Below are 23,113 nucleotides of genomic sequence, written 5' to 3'. Positions count from 1 at the left end.
TGATCTTCCTGAATTTGATTTTTTTCATATGAATGAGGTTAGGGTTACATTATTTTTTCATAAATCCAAATGCACTATCTATTGAAAAAAAGATCCATTCCCTATTGTTTCTGAAGTGTCAATTTATTATAAATCAGGTGACCATTGGTCTGTTCAAGACTCTTCTTTCCATTTTTCTCTTCATTTATCCTGCAATACCGTATTGTCTTAATAACTATATCTTTTTAATAGGCTTGACTATCTGATAGGTAAGTCCTCCACTTTACAAATACCCCACATCCGTGATCCTCTCCATTCAGAAGTTCTTTGAAACGATGTTGGAGTTGGCCAGTTTGAGGATGGAGTCATCTGGCTCACCTGTCCTGCGAATGGCCCCACAGCGTAGGTTTTAAACTGTCCATTGAAACTGCCTGTCATCTTCTCAACCTCGGCCTCGTTCATCTGGATGGACGCGTGGTCCTTGGCGCCGATGATGCGGTTGCTGGCGGAGCATTTCCGCGGTACATGCAGGTCCACGAACTCGCCGGCGTCGTTCTGCACGTTGAGAGCGCGCCAGCTGCCACGGCCAGGGGCGTAAGCACAGAAAGTCCTCCACTTTTATTCTTTTTCTTCAAGATGGTTTTGGTTCTTATTGTCCCTTTCTATTTCTATATAAACTTCAGATTTGACTTGTCGATTTTCACAAAGAAATCTGCTGAAATTTTGTTTAGGATTTTATTCCAACTATAGAGTGCTTGGGGAGAACTGACATATTCCCAACATTGAGTCCTCCAAATATTGAAAATTATATATCCCTCTATTTTAGAACTTTAACTTTTCTCAATATTTTATAGTTTTTCAGTACATAAGTCTTACACATGTTGTTAGATTTGTTTCTAGATATTTGATATTTTTTAAACTATTGTAAATAATACTCAAAATCTTAAATTTTATGATTTTTGTTTTTATCAGAAATACAATTTCTATTTGTATACTACCATATATCCAGTGGAATAGCTAACCTAATTTATTAATCCTAATCATCAATAGATTCTTTATGACTTTTTATATATACAATCATGTCATTTTTTTTAAAAAAAAGACATTCTTATTTCTCCCCTTTCAATCATTGTGACTTTTATTTTTTCTTTGCCTTATTCCACTGGTTAGGACCTATAGTATAATACTTAAGTGAAATAGTAAAGGCAGGCATCCTTGTCTCGTTCTTGATAATTAAGGGAAATGTCAATAATTTACCATTAAAGATAATTTTTCCTGTAGGTTTTAAAATACAGTCTGAATGTTCCCTTCTATTTTCAGTTTGCTAAATACTTTACCATGAATGTGTGCTGAATTGTATCAAATGACTTTTTCTGTATTTATTGAGATAATCCTATTTTTCTTCATCTGTTCCTGTGACTAATATTAATTTTCAAATATTAAATTGAATTTGCATCCTTAAAATAACATTTTTCTCATAATTTATTATTTCCTTTTTATATATTTCTGAATTTTATTTCCTGATCTTTTGTTTAGAATTTTCCCATCTATATTTATAAATAAGATTGGCCTCTGTTTTTCCTCTCTTATAATGTCTTATTCAGGTTTGGATGTCATAACCCATTGAAGTTACACTAGCACCCAAATGATTTGAGAAACATTTCCTATTTTTCTATTCTCTGAAAAAGGCTGCAAAAACTGGTATTAGTTCTTCCATAAGTATTGTGGAAGAATTCACTAGTGTGAATTGGAGCGGCCAGGTTTCTTTAGTAACAAGTTTAATTTACTTAATAGATATGCCTAATCAGATGTTATATTTCTTCTTGTTTCAGTTTTAGTATATTGTGTTTTTCAAAGATGTTTTCCATTTTACATAAAGTGTCAAATTTATTGGGCATAAAGTGACTCATAATATCCCTTATTTTTTAATATCTATGGGATTGGTAGTGATGTTCATTTTTCATTCCTGATATTGGTAGTTGGTGGTTTTTTTTCCTTTTTGATTAGTCTTATCTAGAGTTTTTTTTAAGATTTTATTTATTTATTTATTTTTCGGGGGAGGGGCAGAGAGGGAGGGAGAAATAGAAAGAATCTGAAGCAGACTAGCGGCTGAGCACAACGACCCCAAGATCATGACCTGAGCCAAAACCAAAAGTCCAACTCTTCTAGTATCCAAAATCTATAAAGAACTTAGCAAACTCAACACCCAAAGAACAAATAATCCAATCAAGAAATGGGCAGAAGACATGAACAGACATTTTTCCAACAAAGACATCCAAATGGCCAACAGACACATGAAAAAGTGCTCCACATCGCTCTGCATCAGGGAAATCCAAATCAAAACCTCAATGAGATACCACCTCACACCAGTCAGAATGGCTAAAATTAACAAGTCAGGAAAGGATAGATGTTGGCGGGGATACGGAAAAAGGGGAACTCTCCTACATTGTTGGTGGGAATGCAAGCTGGTGCAGCCACTCTGAAAAACAGTATGGAGGTTCCTCAAAAAGTTGAAAATAGAGCTACCCTACGGCCCAGCAATTGCACTACTGGGTATTTACCCCAAAGATACAAATGTAGTAATCCGAAGGGGCACGTGCACCCCAATGTTTATAGCAGCAATGTCCACAATAGCCAAACTATGGTAAGAGCCAAGATGTCCATCAACAGATGAATGGATAAAGAAGATGTGATGTGTGTGTGTGTGTGTGTGTGTGTGTGTGTGTGTGTGTATACATATATATATTATGCAGCCACCATAAAAACAAAATCTTGCCGTTTGCAACGACGTGGATGGAACTAGAGGGTATTATTCTAAGCGAAATAAGTCAATCAGAGAAAGACGTGTCATATGACCTCACTGACATGAGGAATTCTTAATCTCAGGAAACAAACTGAGGGTTGCTGGAGTGGTGAGGGGTGGGAGGGATGGGGTGGCTGGGTGATAGACATTGGGGAGGGTATGTGCTATGGTGAGCTCTGTGAATTGTGTAAGACTGATGAATAACAGACCTGTACCTCTGAAACAAATAATACATTTAATGTTAAAAAAAAAAAAGAAGATAGCAGGAAGGGAAAAATGAAGGGGGGGAATAGGAGGGGGTGACGAACCATGAGAGACTATGGACTCTGAGAAACAAAATGAGGGTTCTAGAGGGGAGGGGGTGGGGGGATGGGTTAGCCTGGTGACGGGTATTAAAGAGGGCACGTATTGAATGGAGCACTGGGTGTTATACGCAAACAATGAATCATGGAACATGACATCAAAAACTAATGATGTAATGTATGGTGATTAACATAATAAAATTAAAAAAAAAAGAGTCCAACCCTTAACCAACGGAGCCACCCAGGTGCCCCATAAGAATTTTTAATTGTATCAATCATTACAAAGAGCTAACTTTCAGTTTTATTGATTTCCTGTTTTATTTGTCATCTATTTATGTTTATATGTTTTCTTCCTTCTTTATTTGATTTGTTCTTTTTCTAGCTTCTTCAGAGGAAATCTTGGATTAGTGATTTTTAATCTTTCTTTTCTAACATGTGCATTTAAAGTTTTAAAATTTCCTTCTAGGTCCTGTTTGGATGTAGCAAATCCTAATTTTTATCCAGTTCAAAATATATGGAAATTTCTGCTATTACATCTTCTTTGACCCATGGCTTATATTATTTACTTTTGAAGCATTTGGGGATTTCTTGTTATATTTTTATTTTAAATTTCATTTCATTTCTTTTTTAAAAGATTTTATTTGATTTTTTGACACAGAGAGAGAGACAGTGAGAGAGGGAACACAAGCAGGGGGAGTGGGAGAGGGAGAAGCAGGCCTCCAGCAGGAGGCTCGATCCCAGGACTCAGATCATGACCTGGGCCAAAGGCAGATGCTTAACGACTGAGCCACCCAGGTGCCCCTCATCTCATTTCATTTTAAGTAGGCTCCACATCCAGCATGGAGCCCAACATGGGGCTTGAACTCACAACTGTGAGATGAAGACCTGAGCTGAGATCAAGAGTCAGACACTTAACTGACTGAGCCAGAATTAATTGTCTTAATTCCAATGTCAAAAAGCATACTCTGAGTCATTTCAATTTTTTTAAAAATTTTTGAGGTTTGTTTTTGACCAGAATATGGATAATTTTTATATATTTCATATGCATGTTAAATATCATGTATTCTCCAGTGTGCTGTGTATGTCAGTTTATTCCAATGATTATTGTGTTGCTCAGATTTTTAATATTCTTAGTGTTTGTGTGTATATGTCTTCTTATTCTCTCAGGAATCAAGAGAGTTGTATTAAGTCCGCTACGACGGTGGATTTGTCTATTTTTCATTTCTATTCTCTCAGTTTAACTTTATATATTTTGTAATTCTTATGAGCATATATTCAGGCTCAGAACTGATATAATACTGGTGGATTTACTTCTTTATCATTATGAAACATCTCTTTTATCTCTATACATGTAATGCATCTTTCCTCAAAGTCTCCTTTGTCTTACATGAATACAGCTACACTAGGTTTATTTTGGTTAGTGTCTGTATTATATCTTTTCCTATTTTTTTAACTTTCAACCTTTTTGTGTATCTCACACAAAAACACATATTTATGATGGCATATACAATAGTTGAACTTTTCTTATACTTAGCCTGAAAATTTTTGGTTGTTTAATGGGATCATTTAACCTAATCACAATGTAATATTTGATAATTCTTCATTAATATTTACCATCTTTTTTTATTTGTCTCTAAAGTATCATTCTTTTTTGGATTATTCAGATATATGTTATTTTTCATTTTCCTTCAATTAGTGTTTTAGTTAATCTTGTAGTAATTATTCTACAGATTAAAGCATGCATCTTTGATCTACAAGAGTATAACAATTTTTTTAATTTTACTATTTCCATGATAATGCTTAAAACTCATTAACTGTATCTATACCATCTTCCTTTTACATTATTATTGTCATGAATTTAAACTTTATATATATTTTAAATCTTTTAAGAAACTACTATTTTTGCCTTCTATAGTCAATATTAATTTATATTTACCCTTCCTGTTGCTGTTCATTTCTTCCTGCAAGTCTGATTCCTTTAGGACTGTTTTCCCTCTGCCCAGTGAATTCCACTAAAAGGATTTCTTTTAGTGCAGATGTGACTGTGATTAATTCTCTTGGTTTTTGTTTGAAAACTGTATTTTTGAAATATATATTTTCTGGTAATATAAGATTGCTAGTCTGTTTTTTTCCCCATGACCTTAAAGGCATCATTTCTTGGCCCTTTGGTTTCATGATTTCTGTGGAAAAGTCAGCTCTCCATTTTATTGTTGCTCCTTTAAGAGTAATGTGTCATTTTTTGGTAGTTGCTTTTAAGGTTTCTCTTTGACTCTGGTCTTCAGCATCTTTCCTATGATATGTCTAGGTGTACTTTGTATTTTATTTCTCTTGATTTGGTTTCCCCAAGCATCTTGAGTGGTGAAGGATTTTCACAAATTTTGGAAAATTCTTGGTCATTCTCTCTTCAAACATTGCTTATTCTCTATTCCTAGTATCTCCTCTCCTTTTAGGATTACAGTCATATGTATGTTAGAGTTTTTCGTTATATCCCACATGTCACTAATGTTCTTTTCTGTATTTTTCATTATTTTCTCCTATGCTTCTATTTGGATATTTTATATTGGTTTGTCTTGCATTCACTAATCCTGTATTCCTTTATGTCTACTAAGTCATAAACGACCTAAATCGTTTTTAATTCCAGATTTTATTTTTTTCAGTTCTATAATGAATTTCCATTTTAAATTTCAATTCTCTAGTGAAATTCTCTTTTATTTCTTTTCTCTATTCTTTATTTGTAACCTATTAGTCACACTTATTTTAACATCACTGTCAGTAAATTTTAGTATTTGTTTCTTCTTTGGGTCATTTGTATTGTCTGGTTTTTTTTCTCTAGGTTTTATTCATGTTAACCAGTTTTTTTTTTTTTTGTATGTGTGACTAGTAGTTTTTTTATTGAATATGGAATATTTATGTAAAAAGCTCTCCAGGATCCAGATGATATTATTTTTTTCCAAAAAGAGTTCACCTTTTCCTCTGTTAACTTGATAGAGACATGTCTCATCAAATTTCATTAATCCAAACAGGCACTGTGCTTAGTCAAGGTGCTTTGCAGTCCTGATAAGCACCTAATGCTCCAGAATGATCAGTTGAGAACTTAGTTTATTTTCCACAGTCCCTTCCCATGACAGGTTCTAAACCCTAATTTTTATGTATCAAGACTATCAAAACTGACTCTGCTGTTCAGAGATTTTTTTTTTACTTAGGCTTTTAGTCTTCTTCCCTGGAATGTCCCTGAGTTTGACAAGTATCTTGAGGGGAAAAATTGGCCATGGGCTTGAATCTTCCAGTCTGCCAAAGGCTACTGAAGTTGCTCTAGCCTGCAGCAGGAGCCTTTTGTCTGTTCTAAGACTTAGCAGAGTTCCTCAGGGCAAACTGACTGTAAAAGTCAGTTCACAACTCCAAGAAATCTTAGCCATTTGAGTTCTTTTTCTTTTTTTAAGATTTTATTTATTTATTTGACAGAGAGACACAGCGAGAAAAGGAACACAAGCAGGGGGAGTGGGAGAGGGAGAAGCAGGCCTCCTTTGGAGCAGGGAACCCGATGCAGGGCTCTATCCCAGGACCCTGGGACCATGACCCCAGCTGAAGGCAGATGCTTAACGACTGAGCCACCCAGGCACCCCATCCCTTTGAGTTCTTATTATATCATCCGCTGTCTGTTGCTTCAAACAGATAATTTCTGAATTTTAACAAGTTTTTATGGTTGTTTCTGCTATTAGGTAATCCATCCATTCTACCTGGAAGCAGACTTCCACCAAACAACTACATAAGTTTTAACCTCAGCCTGCTTAAAATCTGTATTTTGCAACTTTCAGTAGTAAAGGAAGAGGTGGGTTTTGAAGTGATGTGGGCCTTACAGTGCCTTTAGTAAAAGTTCTGCCCCCCAAACAGCATATGTTCAACTCACTATATGCTGTGCCTAAAATAATAAAGGAATTGTAAAAGATGTATATAAAAGATGGATGTTAGCTAAACCTACTGTGTGTGGAAGTTATTTCACAATATATGTAATTCAAAGCATAATGCTGTACACCTTAAATTTACACAGTGATGTATTTCAATTATTTTTCACTAAAACTGGGAAGATGTACTTCTAAAAGAAGCATGTGAGAAAACATAGGATTGAAATGAGCGTTATTATCAAAATATTTGGCCTCCATTCTTTATTTTTGTTTTGCAACAATAGAACTGGCCGATTTTTCATAAAGTATGCATTTTGTGGAAGTTTTTTGGATCACACTTACTATTAAATTCTACTTATTGAATTTCAAAATATTGATCCATTCTACACCAAAGCCTGGTGTAAGGAATGACCTGTGCTTTATGAATTACACACAGTAATCAATAAAATAATACACAAAGTAATTCACAAATTTACACAGAAATTCATAAAGGTGGGTTTGGGTGTTTATTTGGCCAGTCTCATTTGGGCAATTATACAAACAACTTTTCTGACATAAAAAAAGGGGGACTTGGATTTTCATAATGTTGAAATATACTGGTGAAAACTTCAATAAGATTTCTCATCATCATATATAAAAGTTATTCATTTAAATAGCTAGGAAATGGAGTAGTCATTAAAGTTGACTACCATATTTTTGTCTATATATATACTATTTATGTCTATAAATATATAAAACCAAAAGAAACATGTACATTAAATTACACTTGAACTTCTATTTATAGGGCAAAAGGAAGGACAAGGAAGATATGATGTCTTTCATATCTTGAATCCTTTGAAAGGATTTAAGGTTTATTTAAGTATATATATATATAGTATATATTAAGTGTTTAATTTTGTTCTCATTTTTATTACTTTCTCATTTCAATTTTTAGGCTGGACGAAGGCTAAAAGTTATGTTTCAAGAATAACTTAACCAGTAATTTTCCTTATTTATGTCATTATTATATCCTTAGCACAAAAAAAAGTAATTCAGGGGTAAGTACAAACAATTAAATTCCAGTAGGATGACCCTTGAGATTTAAAAATAAATATTTAGATTATAAAGCAAGCTCTTCAATTGCTCACATTGTGCCAAAAGTTCAACTAAGAGGTTTTACACTTATATCCATATGTATTTAGTTGGAAACCACATGATCAGCTTACTTTGCTTATTGAACACAACATAAAACAATTATACTTCAGATTTCTTATTTAATTCCTATTTCTATTCTATTGTCCAAAATGACAAAATAATGCTCATTTCTTATAAATGAAAGTTTAGCATAATTGATAAAGTAAATTTACATAAAATACCTCAGAGCTACATTGAACAGAAGATAACTTGGACATCAAAAATAAAACATCTTGTTGATAAAGGATGTTCACGTCTGCAAAGTAATTTAAAGTGAAAATCTCCTATCACCAATAACCTTGAATAGGCCTGAATAGAATAATTGAAACTCAGAAGAAATTCTCTGACTCTTTTGAAAGGTGGGGAGAAGCTGCAAGAAAACCAAAAGAAACATATACATTAAATTACACTTGAACTTCTATTTATAGGGCAAAAGGAAGGACAAGGAAGATATGATATCCTTCATATCTTGAATTCTTTGAAAGGATTTAAGGTTTATTTAAGGTTCTGAAATTGTCTTAAAGGATTTTACCAAGCAGTGACTTAGTTTTGGTTAGTGAGTGTGCCAAATTATAGAAATTTTCATTATTACTTATAAATGAGAATAATTTTTTAAATTTAATATTAATAATTATGGAACACATACAGTATGCTAGATAAGTAGCAATCATGTACATTTTTTAAATTCTAGCAAGTATGGTGTTCACAATAGGAAGTCACAATTTTAGTGTCTTAATATTTTAATCAAAGTGCATGTTTATGTACAATTTCAGAGAAACAAGTAGGTTAAGTTATATGCTGATGGCTTTTCAGGGGGATAGCCTGGAGAATAGTCAAAAAGGCCTAGGTAGCTAAAGGAATTTCAAACACCCCAAAGGTAAAGCTAATGGTAGAAACAAACACCACAAACATATAGAAATGCACAATTACACAAAAGCTTTAAGACAGTAAGGAGTTGATTTAAATAAAAATGTCTTAAACTACTTGAGTAATTTATGGTTATGGAAAGATTAATCACCAAGAGAAGGTCAAATATAGAGAATATACATACTCCATAACCAGTGTAACTGAAAATGCTAAGTCCAGTGAATATTAATAGAAGGAGGGAAATTTAGCCCAATCAGGGACATGCATAAGTTTGGAATAGAGATATACATATATAGACAACAAAATTTCTTAAAAGAAAGGAATTGCAATGGGAGTTCGGTTTGCCAAAATTAAGGAGAGGCTTACTTGACCAAATACACTCTTCAACTGAATACAAAGCTATTCCTGCAGTTGGGGTTTTCTTGAATTTCTCTCTCAGTGTCCTCAATCAAGAGGCTGGGAAATACCGGCTTGAGGAATTTGAACTCACCAGTCCTAGGAACTCCCGTCAGACACACGTCATACTGGTAGCTGTGGGACAGGGTCCCCGCGCCGCTGACGTCCACCAGGTGGCCCGGAAAGGGGCCCTCGGGCACCGAGCAGCCGCCCCCCGACGCCGCCCGGCTCCTCCTGCACAGCCGCACCGCCACGAACACCAGCACCGAGAACAGGAAGAGCGACGACACCGACGCCAAGGCGACCACCAGGTAGACGGTGAGCGGGTCGGCGCGGGCCTCGGCCGCCGCCGCGTCCGGGAGCGGCAGGTAGGGCTGCGAGAAGCCGTCCACCAGCAGCACGTGCAGCGTGACGCTGGCCGACAGCGGCGGCTCGCCATTGTCCTTGACCAGCACCACCAGCCTGTGCTTGACGGCGTCGCGCTCGCTCAGCAGCCTGGCCGTGCGCACCTCGCCGCTGTGCGCCCACACGCCGAACAGCCCGGGCTCCGTGGCCTTGAGCAGCTGGTACGACAGCCAGGCGTTCTGGCCCGAGTCGCCGTCCACCGCCACCACCTTGGTCACCAGGTAGCCCGCCTCGGCCGCCCTGGGCACCAGCTCGGTGCAGGGCGCGGAGCCGTTCTGCAGCGGGTACAGCACGAAGGGCGAGTTGTCGTTGTCGTCCACCACGAGCACGCGCACCAGCGCCTGGCTGCTGAGCGCCGGCGAGCCGCGGTCGGCCGCGCCCACGCGGAACTCGAACGCCCGCAGCGCCTCGAAATCCAGGGACCTGAGCGCGAACAGCTGCCCGTTGTCCGCGTTGATGGACACCAGCGAGGCCAGCGGCAGCTGCGGGTCCTGGGGCGGCAGCAGCGAGTAGGTGACCTGCGCGTTGGCGCCCGAGTCTCTGTCGGTGGCGCTCACGCTGCCGATGTGCAGGGCGGGGCTGTTGTTCTCGCGCACCCGCAGGGTGTAGGCGGCTTGGCTGAAGGCCGGGGCGTTGTCGTTGACGTCGGAGACCGTCACCGTTATGTTGTGCTGGGTTTTCAGCCTGGGGGTCCCCAGGTCGGTGACGGTGATGGTGATGTTGTACTCGGCCTGGCTCTCTCTGTCCAGTGGTCTCTCCGTAACTAGGGTGTAAAAGTTCTTGAAAGTCGGTTTCAGAAGGAAGGGCAGATTATCTGGTATAGAGCAAATCATCTTTCCATTGTCTCCAGAGTCTCGATCTCGAATTCTGAAGATAGAGACTACAGTCTCAGGAGCATTTTCTGGGACGGAGCTGATGAGTGAAGATATGGTAAGTTCAGGGGCGTTGTCGTTCACATCCACCACATCTATGAATACAGTGCCTTTTCCAGAAAGGCCTCCTCCGTCTATAGCCTCAATTTCCACGTGGTAAGATTTAATTTGTTCAAAATCCAGTTTCTTTGTCAGTCGGATTTCTCCTGTGACTTCATTTATTGAGAAAGTTTGTTTAATTTCATCTGATGCTTGGAACAAGCCATAGGAAACACTCCCGAAGTTTCCAGCATCTACATCTCTAGCTGAGACACTAAGTACTGGGGAGTCTAGGGGGTTGTTTTCCAAGACCTGCACTTCATATGGGGTGTGCACAAACTCTGGAGCATTGTCATTGACGTCCATGATCAGGATTCGCACTGTGATGGTGCCAGACTTAGGTGGAGACCCACCATCCAGTGCCGTGAGGGTTAAGCTGAACTCAGGCTGCTCTTCTCGATCCAGCGGTTTGTCCTGCACCAAATCTGGGTATTTCTTGCCTTCACTATGATTTCGAGTTAGAACATGAAAATGAGAATTGGGGCTGATAGTGTATTTTTGAAGACCGTTGCTGCCCACATCCAAATCCTGAGCTAATTTCAACGGAAACAGAGTCCCTGGCTGGCTGTTTTCCGGTATTTTCAAGAGCATTTCCCCAGTCGGGAATACTGGGGAGTGGTCATTTACGTCCTGAATTGATAATTCTCCTTCAAAAAATTGAACCGGCGTTTCTAGGAACACTTGGAAATGCAGTACACACGGTTCAATAGGGCCACATAGCTCTTCCCGGTCTAGTTTCTCCCTCAAAAGCAAATCTCCAGTCTGACGATCCAGCTGCAAGCGCTGTTTGTCATCGTCAGACACCACCCGGGCCGACCGGGCGGCCAGTTCCCCAATTTCCAGGCCCAGATCCTTGGTCAGATGGGCTATAAAGAAGCCACTCTCTGTTTCTTCCATCACAGAATAACGAATAGGCTCAGCAAGAGCCTGAGAAAAGAACACCATCAAAATAAAGACCATCACTTGCCTGTTTGGTTGAATTCTCTCTAGCGTCTCCATGTTGGAGACCCGGTGCTTACATCCAATCCCTTCTAGCACTCACAGAGATACAAAATTCTGATTTCTTGTTTGTTAGAGTCCTCACAAAGTTGCCTTTAATCTTAAATTCGTTTAGTATAGCTCAGTCCAAACTCGCTGGTAACCCAGCACGGCTGGCAAAGCTCCTCGCGTGTATTTTTGATTCCTTTTTGCAACAAAGGAGTGCGCGAGCTTTTTAGGGCTCTTTATTCACAATCTTAGCCTGCAGCGCCACCCTGCGTCTCGATTGAGAAATTAATATTCTCAAGTCAAAGCATATTTTGGTAGTGTCCAAAATGTAAGCTATTTTTTAAAGTGTTTAGAACTTTCACAAACTTTTTTATTCCATTAAATTGCATTATTTATAAGGTTACACATTATATTGCATGAGCTAGAGTAATTGTGAGCACAATGCGAGAGGATACCCTGGTCTCCCCACACTCTAATCATTGGAACTTCAAAGAACTCCATTTCCCCTTTACGTAATCTAACCAGGGGAGATAAACTCTTATAAAATTATAATTCATAATAGTTAATATTTGTTTATTTCCAAGTATGTGAGGAATTTATGATTATGCAAAAGTTTGTTAAGGTGTTTGGTGTCACGTGGTCTCAGGGAGACTATTTTTCAAAGGGAAGTTTCTGTGTCCCTACACTGCTGTACAAAAAGTAGTATAAATGAAGAGGCATTTTGCTTTGTTATAAGTCCTTTTACAGTGTGAACTCACATTAATTTTAAAAGGAAATCAAACAGTACTAGAGTGAGATCCTCAGACCTGGATAAGAAATGAAAGGGGTTTTACAGATAAGGAAACTGAAGCTCAGAGGGTGATAGGACTTGATTACTTGACTATTATCAGAATAATATAAAGACAAAATCAAGTGAGTAAAAATCATTAAATTTTGTTAAGGTAAAGGCTTTAAGCTTAAACTTACTTAGATAGATATCTCTATTTTATAATAAGTTTACTTCGTACTATATTCATCCTTTATATCCCAGATACAATATTCTTCAACCAGCTGATTTTGGCCAAATAAGAAGCCCTGATTTAAAGCATTTTAATCTGTGAGCAAAGGGTGCCTCAGGCCTTGTCTATTCATATATCATAAAGAGGAGAGACTTATTTATAAAATGAACTCCAGCACAGTGTGCAGCTATTGTGATTGCCCTGATATAGTAAGTTAACTGAGATACAGTTAAGCAGTTTATTGGTTACAATTAGTATATTGAGTGGAGTACCACTTATTTTGGCACATACAGGATTTTCCCTTCTTAAATATCTTGGCATTTTATTTATTTACTTAACTGACTTAATAAATTATAATTCATGTTGAATGAATTATTTTAAAAGCATGTTAATATTTAAATTCTGAGTGACAGAAAGTATTAGAAAAAATATTCTTGAAAGGAGCTTGGATTATGGTAGTCATTCAAAAATGTCAAATGAATAAATAAATTAATCCATTCTAATGATCATGTTTCTCTTTATATAAGAAGATTATTGCCAGATCATATATTCAGCCATGAACATGCCTAAAAATAAACATAGAATTCTCAGAGAGTATAATACATGCTAAGTACTATTCAATTAAATTTACTTTGATTCTAGTTCTAGTAATTAATTCCTATAAGAGACATAGCAATGGTAATAATAACATTAATACACTTTAGAATTCTTTCACATTTAAAGCAAATCAGAGGAGAATACAATATATATGATCATTAAGTGAAATAAAAAATGATGAAACACTGAAAAGAGCAAAAAGCAAAAATATTATTTTATATATAAATGGAAAACAAATACCCTGGGCAAAACAAAGAGCAAACTGCTTATAATAACCAAGCTCTAGTTAGATTCAAGTTAAAGTGTTCAGAACAAAACTCAAACCAAACTATATTTTGTTCACTTATTGCTATATGTTGACATTAAAATAGTGTTGCAAATCAGCTCTTTTCCGTTCCTTTTGTCAATCCAAAGCAAGTGAAATTTAGATAATATTAACACATATGTGCAACTATATGCTAGATATTATTCTAAGCATTTACACATATTAGTTCATTTTATCCCCCAGCAATCCTACGAGGTGGACACTCTTATTAGCCACATTTTATAGATGAAGAAATTGAGGTATAGAGAGTTTAAATAACCTGCCCATAATCACACACCATATGAAATGGCAAAGCTAGGATTCAAACTGTTAGTGTGGCTCCAGAATCTATTCTCCTATCCACATAAGTGGAATTGGAGCAGTGAACAACTCTTTAGATAATTCAGATCCAAACTTCAGCCTTGACTTGGTTACAGAGATATCATAGGTGAAATATTTGCATTCAAGTCTGCACTTAATATAAGAGTCTTTAAAACGGTCTGTCTTCCTTTAGAGATAGACACCAGGAAAAAGAGGTGCTTACAAAACTTAGAAATTGGAAGGGAAATCAGTGGTGCTTTGTTGAGATCATTAATTAGGTAAAAAAAAAATAAGTGACACATATTATGAATTCCTTGTAGCCTTGATTATTGGAGAAAAAGATATCTATGTATGGATCTTTTGAAATGTTATTAGGGTGTAAAGTTAAAACCAAGAAAGACGACTTAAGAGGGCGGTCTTACATCATGGATTATTCCCCCCCAAAATTGCTAAACTTAGAAAGAAAATCTATTATGTTTTACCTGCATGGAGGAGGAGTTAATGACATCAAGGGTGACCTCCTGAAAAACCATTCTATTCCAGTCAGGAAAGTTGCATTATCCATCCAGAAGGATTCATACTACAACAATTTACACAATTTTCACCAGACCTGAAACATGACTTTTAAAGTATTTTTTCCATGTTGATTATACAGAGAGAGAGAGAGAATAGTTTTGGTTCCTCCTTGGTATAGTATAGGCAAGAACTTTAAATTTCCTTGAAGGAAAGATAAAAATCATTTTAAAGGAATTTGAATACAAGTAGGCCAAAAGTTCAAAATGCAAAATCCATACCCTGAAGTTTTGAATACTCTCACTTGTTTAGAAAAAAGTGAGAGAATCTTTTTTTAAACTTCATGATGACTTGAGGGCTGTTTTGTTCTTAATGTGAAGGGGGAGAGTAGAGGGAAATTAAACATTAGTTGTTGAGAGAAAGATTAATTGGTGAAATAGGAATTAGATTTTAACTAGTATTTTTAGTTCCTTAAATCAAACTTCAATAGTATTATCTCAAAATATTAAGCTAACATTAATAATTGGTCAATATTGATGGTTTATGAATTTTGTTAGAAATTCTTACAAATTTTTGAGATCGACTAGATAGATAAATTAGATACATCGGGCTGGCCATTTGAGTGAAATAACTATAAAGCAAATGATACTGCTCACTGGTGAAAGCAAACTAAAATTTAATATCAGTTAAAATTCCAAACTAAACCTTTAAGATAGTTTTAAAAATCACATTTATTGGGACACCTGGGTGGCTCAGTTGGTAAGCATCCAACTCTTGATTTTGGCTCAGGTCATGATCTCAGGGTCCTGAGATTGAGCCCAGCACTGGGCTCTATGCTGAGTGTGCAGCCTGCTTAAGACTCTCTCTCTCCTCTCCCTCTATCCCTCTGCCCCTCCCCACTCACAGTCACGTGCTCACTGTCTCAAATAAATAAGCGAATAAAATCGCATTTATTGAAATGTAAATTTTGAAAGGAAATATCTAAATAATGAGAATTTTTGAGAAATTTATGATGGAATCTGAGATAATTTCTAATAATTCCTTGTAGTACATAATAAAAAGATAGTATTTGTATGTTTAATGTATCAAAATGTTCAAAATCTAATGTCTAACTTATAATACATCTTTGAACTAGAAAGTATGAGTCCTCCAACTCTGTTGTTCTTTTTCAGGGTTGTTTTTGCTCTCCTGGGTCCCTTGCATTTCCATATGAATTTTAAGGTCAATTTGCCAATTTCTGCAAAAAAAAAAAAAAAGCCTGCTGGGATTCTGATAAGGATTGCATTGACTCTGTAGACGAATTTGGGAGGTATCACCATCTTAACAATATTGAGTCTTCCAATCCATGAACATTTTCCATTTACTTAGGTTTTCTTTAATTTCTTTCAATGATGTTTTGTTGTGCTCGGTGTAAAGACTTGCACTTATTTTGTTAAACTTGTTCGTAAGCATTTTATTCTTTTTGATGCTATCATAAATGGAATTGTTTTCATTTCAGTTTTGGATTTTCCAATGCTAATGTATAGAAATACAATTGATTTTTTAAGATTATCTATTTATTTATTTACTTAGAATGTGCATAAGCAGGGGTAGGGAGTGGGAGAGGGGCAGAGGGAGAGAGAGAGGAAGCAGACTCTCCACTGAGCCAGGAGCCCTATGTGGGGCTCTATCCCAGGGCCCTGAGATGGCAACCTGAGCTGAAATCAAGAGTTGGATGTTCAACCAACTGAGCCACCCAGGCACACCTCCTTAGGATTTTCTTTATGCAAGATGATGTCATCCACAAATATACTTTAACTTCTTCGTTTCCAATCTCAATTATTTTCTTTTTCTCGCCTAATTGCCCTGGCTACATTTCCAGTACAATATTAAATAAAGCAGTGAGAGGAGACATCCTTGTTCATTCCTCATCTTAGGGAGAAAGTCTTTCACCATTCAACATGAAGTTAGCTGTGGGTTTTTATCAGGTTGAGGATATTCCCTATTCTTCCTAGCTTATTGAGTGTTCTTATCATGAAAAGGAATTGGATTTTGTAAAGTGCTTTTTCTGTGTAAACTGAGATGGTATGGTGTATTGCAGTGATTGGTTTTCATATGTTAAACCAACCTTTAATTTATGGGATGAATTCTACTTGGTCATGGTATATAATCCTTTTTATATGTTGCTGGAGTTAGTTTGTTAATATTTTGTTGAGAATTTTTGTATCTATATTCATAAAGAATATGGTATATAGTTTTCTTGTATTATCTTTGTCTGGTTTTAGCATCACAATAATATGGGTCCCATAGAATGAATTGGGAAATGGTCCTTGCTCCTCTTTTTATAATTGGATTTGTGAAGGACTGGTGTTAATTTTTTAAACATTCAGTAGAATTCTAGTTCTGGGCCTTTCTTTAAAAGTTTTCTTTTAAAAGGGACTTCAAATACCAATTTCAGGAAGATAATTTCATGAACAGAAGGTCTGGAAAGTTGACACTGCTTTTATAAATTACTTGTATTTCACTTCTTTTTTTTTAAGATTTTATTTATTTATTCATGAGAGAGAGAGAGAGAGAGAGAGAGAGGCAGAGGGAGAAGCAGGCTCCCAAGGAGCAGGGAGCCCGATGCGGGACTCGATCTCAGGACCCTGGGATCATGACCTGAGCTGAAGGCAGACGCTTAACCATCTGAGCCACCCAGGCGCCCCTCATTTCTTCTTTATCCCTGAAATCAAAGATGTGAGCATGCACAACTGGAACCCAAAGAGAGATTCATATATTATTTTACAATTCTGAGTTTCCAAAAATCTCAACAAATGAAGGAAGACCAGTAAATAAAATATATTGGCTGTATGGAGATCAGAATTCTAAAGCCCTGGCCCTTTCTGAATGTAGCTAGTTCTTTTGAATTTCAGTGTACAGATAAGTTCCAAGTAAACAAGTCCTTGAAAAATTCACTGACTTCCCAAATATCTTTTAAAAAATTACTCATGCAACAAATGTTATTTAAGCATCTACTATGTGTGAGGCATTGTGCTATGTGCTGGAGATGCAACTCTGAATAAAACAGAAACAGACTCTACCGACAAGTTCCTTAGAGTCTAGTCAGGTTATTTAGTGTATTTGGGGGGAGGGGCCATTTAATTTCTCTTACTTTTTGAAAATTAGGATATTAGAGATCAATTTGGAAATAATTCCCAATAATGAACTTATTTAGTCCTCATAGAAGACTACTAAGAATTATCATTAACATAGGAAATCATCCCTTTCACCTTGTACCAGACTTTCAGTATGGGAATTCCAAAAAGTGGCCACAGTAGATAGTACTATACATTTGGTGCCCTCTTTGTCCTGTACTTAATATCCAGATAAAGAGGTTTTTGAACACTGTCTTCAAATAAAAGAGTAAAAGGTTTCCAATAGCCCAGAAATAAAAGCAACTTTGAAACAAGACTAAGGTGTAATTATTTCTGATCTTCAAATTTAGTTCAGAGGATCTTTTCTGGCTTTACTAAATTCTGTTCACTTTCTCAACAATATGTGAATCCAATGGCTCTACCAACTAAGTTATTAATAGTATCTGTTCTTTTATCTTCTGGGTCTAAATGAATGCTCAGCATATAGCCCCTCCAACTTTAGTCCTAGATCATATACCATATTGGCCAAAAAGAGAGAGAGAGAGAGAGAGAGAGAACTGCCTTCTATATCTTACACAGAATATTTTCCTAGCTCTGACACTGCCCAGGACTGAGCTTGGGTAAATAAAGAGAAATTGTGATCACAGTTCTTTGCCTTTTTCTTCTCTTAATGAAAATTCAGCTACTGTATGAAAGGAAGAGAAAAAATCTGACGAAAAGAGCCAGATTCAAACATCTCTATAAAGTGCTTCATCAGTGAAAGGAAATATTCTCTTTCCCCCAATTATTAAGGATTCATGCATTTGATTCTCAGTTATATAAAATGACAGCATTTATAACTACACTTTAATGTAAGATTCAAGGCAAATCAATCTTAAATTCGTTTTCTCTTTCGGGAACTTTCAAAATCATTGAGAAACTTTATTTTCTTCTAGTCACCAGTTTTCAGTTCTTGGAAGGTTCTAACCATCTGGATGAGAAAATATCTCTGAGGAGAAAACTGATTTTTTCCTAATCAACTTCTCTAATTAGGAACTAAACAATTTGTCACTTAAATGTAAGTTTTTCTGTTTCACCCAAAATAGCCATAAAATATGATGTTTTGGTTGCTTCCAGATTTTATCCATAGGTGTAGCTAATTTAGACTTTCACAATGATACTCCCCCCTCTTCTTAGGACTACCTATTCTTGGATATCTTTTAATTACATTATAGGGGGTAGAATACTGATGTGGATGGACAGTGTTTATCCCAGAAGGACCATATATAATCCTGAGCCATGTCAGATTGAAATCAAGAGGAGGGAACCAAGACAGGAAGCACAAAATACATATGTATTTCCCTCATATATCACCATCTAAATGCCAAGTGGGTATTAATTTAAATGGTTCTTCTCAAAAGATTTATTTATTTATTTATTTATTTTAGAGAGAGAATGGGGGCAGGGAGGGGCAGAGGGAGAGGAAGAGAGAATTCAAGCAGACTCCAGTCCCAGCATGGAGGCAGGGCTTGATCTCATGACTCTGAGATCAGGACCTGAGCCGAAACCAACAGTCAGTGGCTTAACTGACTGGGCCACCTAGGCAGCCCTAGATATTAATTTTAAAAGATTGGATGGGACACCACTTTTACTATAATGCATTCAGAGATCATATATGTATATGCTTCCTTGAAAACCTTTAAAAATGATGCTTAGGTTGGGACCCCTGGGTAGCTTAGCTGGTTGAGCACAGGACTCTTGGTTTCCGCTCAGGTTATGATCTCAGGGTCCTGAGATGGAGCCCTGCCTCCTGCTCCCAGCTAAGTGCAGAGTCTGCTTGAGATTCTCTCTCTCTCTCCTTCTGCCCCTCTCCCCACTCTCTCCCTCTCAAATAAATAAATAAATAAAATATTTTAAAAATGACTCTTGGGTTGATAACATTTGTATCTCAGAATTTACAAACTGAATTATCATCACATCAGATGCCTCGCTAAACAGTTTTCATGCAAAATGGAAAGGCACAATCTGTTGTTCAAAATGCTCTAGGCTTAATTTTTATTCTTCAGTCATCATGACTGATTCTTCAGTAATCAATACTCTAGGCAAATCCGGAGTAATTTGCCTTATAGCCTATATTTTGTGTGCATTTTTGTCAATGTAAATGCATATAATATTGAAATATTAACTGCAAATATCAAAACAGAAAGTGAATTAAATGTATTACTTCTTCTGACTACTATGTCCTTAAAAACATGTTGTACCTTAAAGAAGGTACATCTTAAAGAAAGCACATTTTTATCTATCCACAAACCTCATTAACTACAAAGCTGCTTTAAATATATTGTAAAGAACAATATCTGACTGTATTATACAGGGTAAATTACAAGATTACTGGCGTGGAACTCTATCTACATTGCTCTGGATATAGAATTTGAGATGAGCTCCTTAAAGTAAACCGGTTAGAAATCATCATTAAAACAAAATGAATGTATTTTTGCTCACCTATTAGAAAAAGAAAGAGAGGCATTAAGACTGCATTAGTAAGAAAGGAAGTAGATGAAAAAAGAATATGCAAGGATTAACAACACAAAGTAAAATCAATATATAAACAAAATGTTATATCAACTAAAGATTCTTGATTTCAAAAGAAAACAACCATAGCCAAACACCTATTTTTTCACTATTCTGTAAATGAAACCTAAACTATCCTTAAAATTGGAGCTTTGCTTTAGTCTCAGTGTCTTGAACCAGGCCATTGGGAAAAACTGGCTTGAGGAACTTGAACTCATTGGTCCCAGATCCTTCCGTCAGACACACCTCGTACTGGTAGCTGTGGGACAGGGTCCCCGCGCCGCTGACGTCCACCAGGTGGCCCGGAAAGGGGCCCTCGGGCACCGAGCAGCCGCCCCCCGACGCCGCCCGGCTCCTCCTGCACAGCCGCACCGCCACGAACACCAGCACCGAGAACAGGAAGAGCGACGACACCGACGCCAAGGCGACCACCAGGTAGACGGTGAGCGGGTCGGCGCGGGCCTCGGCCGCCGCCGCGTCCGGGAGCGGCAGGTAGGGCTGCGAGAAGCCGTCCACCAGCAGCACGTGCAGCGTGACGCTGGCCGACAGCGGCGGCTCGCCATTGTCCTTGACCAGCACCACCAGCCTGTGCTTGACGGCGTCGCGCTCGCTCAGCAGCCTGGCCGTGCGCACCTCGCCGCTGTGCGCCCACACGCCGAACAGCCCGGGCTCCGTGGCCTTGAGCAGCTGGTACGACAGCCAGGCGTTCTGGCCCGAGTCGCCGTCCACCGCCACCACCTTGGTCACCAGGTAGCCCGCCTCGGCCGCCCTGGGCACCAGCTCGGTGCAGGGCGCGGAGCCGTTCTGCAGCGGGTACAGCACGAAGGGCGAGTTGTCGTTGTCGTCCACCACGAGCACGCGCACCAGCGCCTGGCTGCTGAGCGCCGGCGAGCCGCGGTCGCCCGCGCCCACGCGGAACTCGAACGCCCGCAGCGCCTCGAAATCCAGGGACCTGAGCGCGAACAGCTGCCCGTTGTCCGCGTTGATGGACACCAGCGAGGCCAGCGGCAGCTGCGGGTCCTGGGGCGGCAGCAGCGAGTAGGTGACCTGCGCGTTGGCGCCCGAGTCTCTGTCCGTGGCGCTCACGCTGCCGATGTGCAGGGCGGGGCTGTTGTTCTCGCGCACCCGCAGGGTGTAGGCGGCTTGGCTGAAGGCCGGGGCGTTGTCGTTGACGTCGGAGACCGTCACCGTTATGTTGTGCTGGGTTTTCAGCCTGGGGGTCCCCAGGTCGGTGGCGGTGATGGTGATGTTGTACTCGGCTCTTGTCTCTCGGTCCAGAGCTGTGTTTGTCACGAGGGTGTAAAAATTCTCTATTGATGGTTTGAGGATGAAGGGGAGATTGCTCTCGATGGAACACATAATTCTCCCATTGTCTCCAGAGTCTAGATCAGAAACACTGAAAACAGCCACCACAGTCTCCGGTGAGTTCTCAGGGATAGGGCTGGTAATTGAAGACAAGGTCAGTTCTGGTGGGTTGTCGTTCACATCAACCACCTGAACTATCACTGTGGTTTCTCCTGAAAGGCCTCCGCCATCCTTGGCTTCTATGTCCACTTCATAAGTATTCATAACTTCATAATTCAAGTATTTGACTAGCAGGATATCACCAGTAATTGGATTTAGCTGAAAAGTTTTGCGAATTTCTTCAGAAGCGTGAAAAAATGCATATGATACTGTCCCAAAATTTCCTGTATCTAAGTCAGAAGCTGAGACCGTGACAATAACAGAGTTAATGGGGCTGTTCTCTAAAATTTGAACCTCATAGAGTGACTGTGTAAATTCTGGGGCGTTGTCGTTTATGTCTAAGACCAGGATGTGGATCTGGGCGATCCCCGACCGGGGCGGAGAGCCGCCATCCAGCGCGGTCAGGGTCAAAATGAGCTCTGGCTGCTCCTCACGGTCCAGTGCTTTGTCCAGCACTAGTTGTGGGTACTTTCTTCCGTCCCTACGACTGCGTGTGAGAACGTGGAAATGGGAATTAGGGGCGATCGTGTAGTTTTGGAGACTGTTTCTTCCCACATCCGAGTCCTCAGCATTTTCCAAAGGAATTATGGTTCCTGGTGGCGTGTTTTCTAAGAGTTTCAGCTGTATTTCATTTTCAAAGAATACCGGAGAATGGTCGTTTACATCTATGACCTGAAGCTCATTTGTAATAAACTGCAAAGGGGTTTGCAGTAATATCTGAAAATGCAGTATACAAGGCTCTGTGGGGCCGCATAGCTCTTCCCGGTCCAATTTCTCATGCAGGAGCAAATCGCCGGTCTGATGGTTGAGCTGAAAATGCTGTTTGTTCCCTTTAGACACAACTTGGGCTCCCCTCACAGCCAGTTCCCCTACCCCTAGCCCTAGATCCTTTGCTAGGTTGGCTATTAAATAGCCCCTCTCTGTTTCCTCAACCACAGAGTAGCGTCTTGACTCAGACCCAGCCAGAGACCCACCCAGAAAAACAAAGAGAAATAGGACTTGCCTTTGTCTAAGAAAGCTCTCCCCTCTGGCCTCCATTGTGCTTTCGGCCACGTTCCTCCCGGAAATATTGCCAAACTAAGCTTCCAGCAGTGGTAGCAAACGCAGTCTTTTGCCTTCCAACCTTTGAGGAAGGTCTAGCGAATAATCTTTCCCAGGGCTCAGATTTGTTTGCCTAAAAAAAATCTGCCCAGGCTCACAATCCCTAGTTTACCGAACTGGATCTGTGCCTTAGAGTGCGCACAATGCCGGTGGTTTAATTCGCCTTCTTAGTCAACAGCGCCACCATGCGTTCGCTGGTAGCTTAAAAATCTTAGGGAAGGTTGGGGCCGGGTGGGTGTTTTGATTTTTTAATCGCTTATTCCCCTTATCAAACCCATTTGACGCTACTGGAGGTTCTTGTGTTAAATGAGTTAAACAAACACAACGTAAGGAAATGAAATGTGCTCTTAAAAAAACAACCACT

General features: G+C 38.9%; 2 protein-coding genes and 1 pseudogene across 2 annotated transcripts; all 3 read right to left on the bottom strand.

Annotated features, from left to right (window-relative positions):
* Positions 1 to 295: 295 nt before the first annotated feature.
* Positions 296 to 9,215, bottom strand: LOC114203756 (small ribosomal subunit protein eS21 pseudogene; annotated as a pseudogene).
* Positions 9,216 to 9,409: 194 nt separating this feature from the next.
* On the bottom strand, positions 9,410 to 11,797 carry LOC114203757 (protocadherin beta-4). Its single transcript, XM_028097071.2, has one exon. It carries the CDS (start codon positions 11,795 to 11,797, stop codon positions 9,410 to 9,412), a length of 2,388 nt encoding a protein of 795 aa, XP_027952872.2.
* An 8,485-nt stretch (positions 11,798 to 20,282) lies between these two features.
* Positions 20,283 to 22,686, bottom strand: LOC114204133 (protocadherin beta-3-like). The gene is given in 2 exon segments (XM_028097327.2): positions 20,283 to 20,349; positions 20,351 to 22,686. Coding segments are annotated over 2 exon segments (2,403 nt in total).
* Positions 22,687 to 23,113: the final 427 nt, after the last annotated feature.

The sequence above is a fragment of the Eumetopias jubatus genome, unplaced genomic scaffold (assembly GCF_037043125.1).
Source record: "Eumetopias jubatus isolate StellerSeaLion01/CBP00866 unplaced genomic scaffold, mEumJub1_p1.0 scaffold_5, whole genome shotgun sequence".
In the NCBI taxonomy this organism is placed as follows: Eukaryota; Metazoa; Chordata; class Mammalia; order Carnivora; family Otariidae; genus Eumetopias; species Eumetopias jubatus.
The sequence above is the reverse complement of the archived record's forward strand: the minus strand, read 5'-3'. Positions and strand labels throughout refer to the sequence as shown.

What these genes read in the sequence shown, in the direction of transcription:
- LOC114203757 (XM_028097071.2), bottom strand. Translation starts at nt 11,797, where the DNA reads ATGGAGACGCTAGAGAGAATTCAACCAAACAGGCAAGTGATGGTCTTT.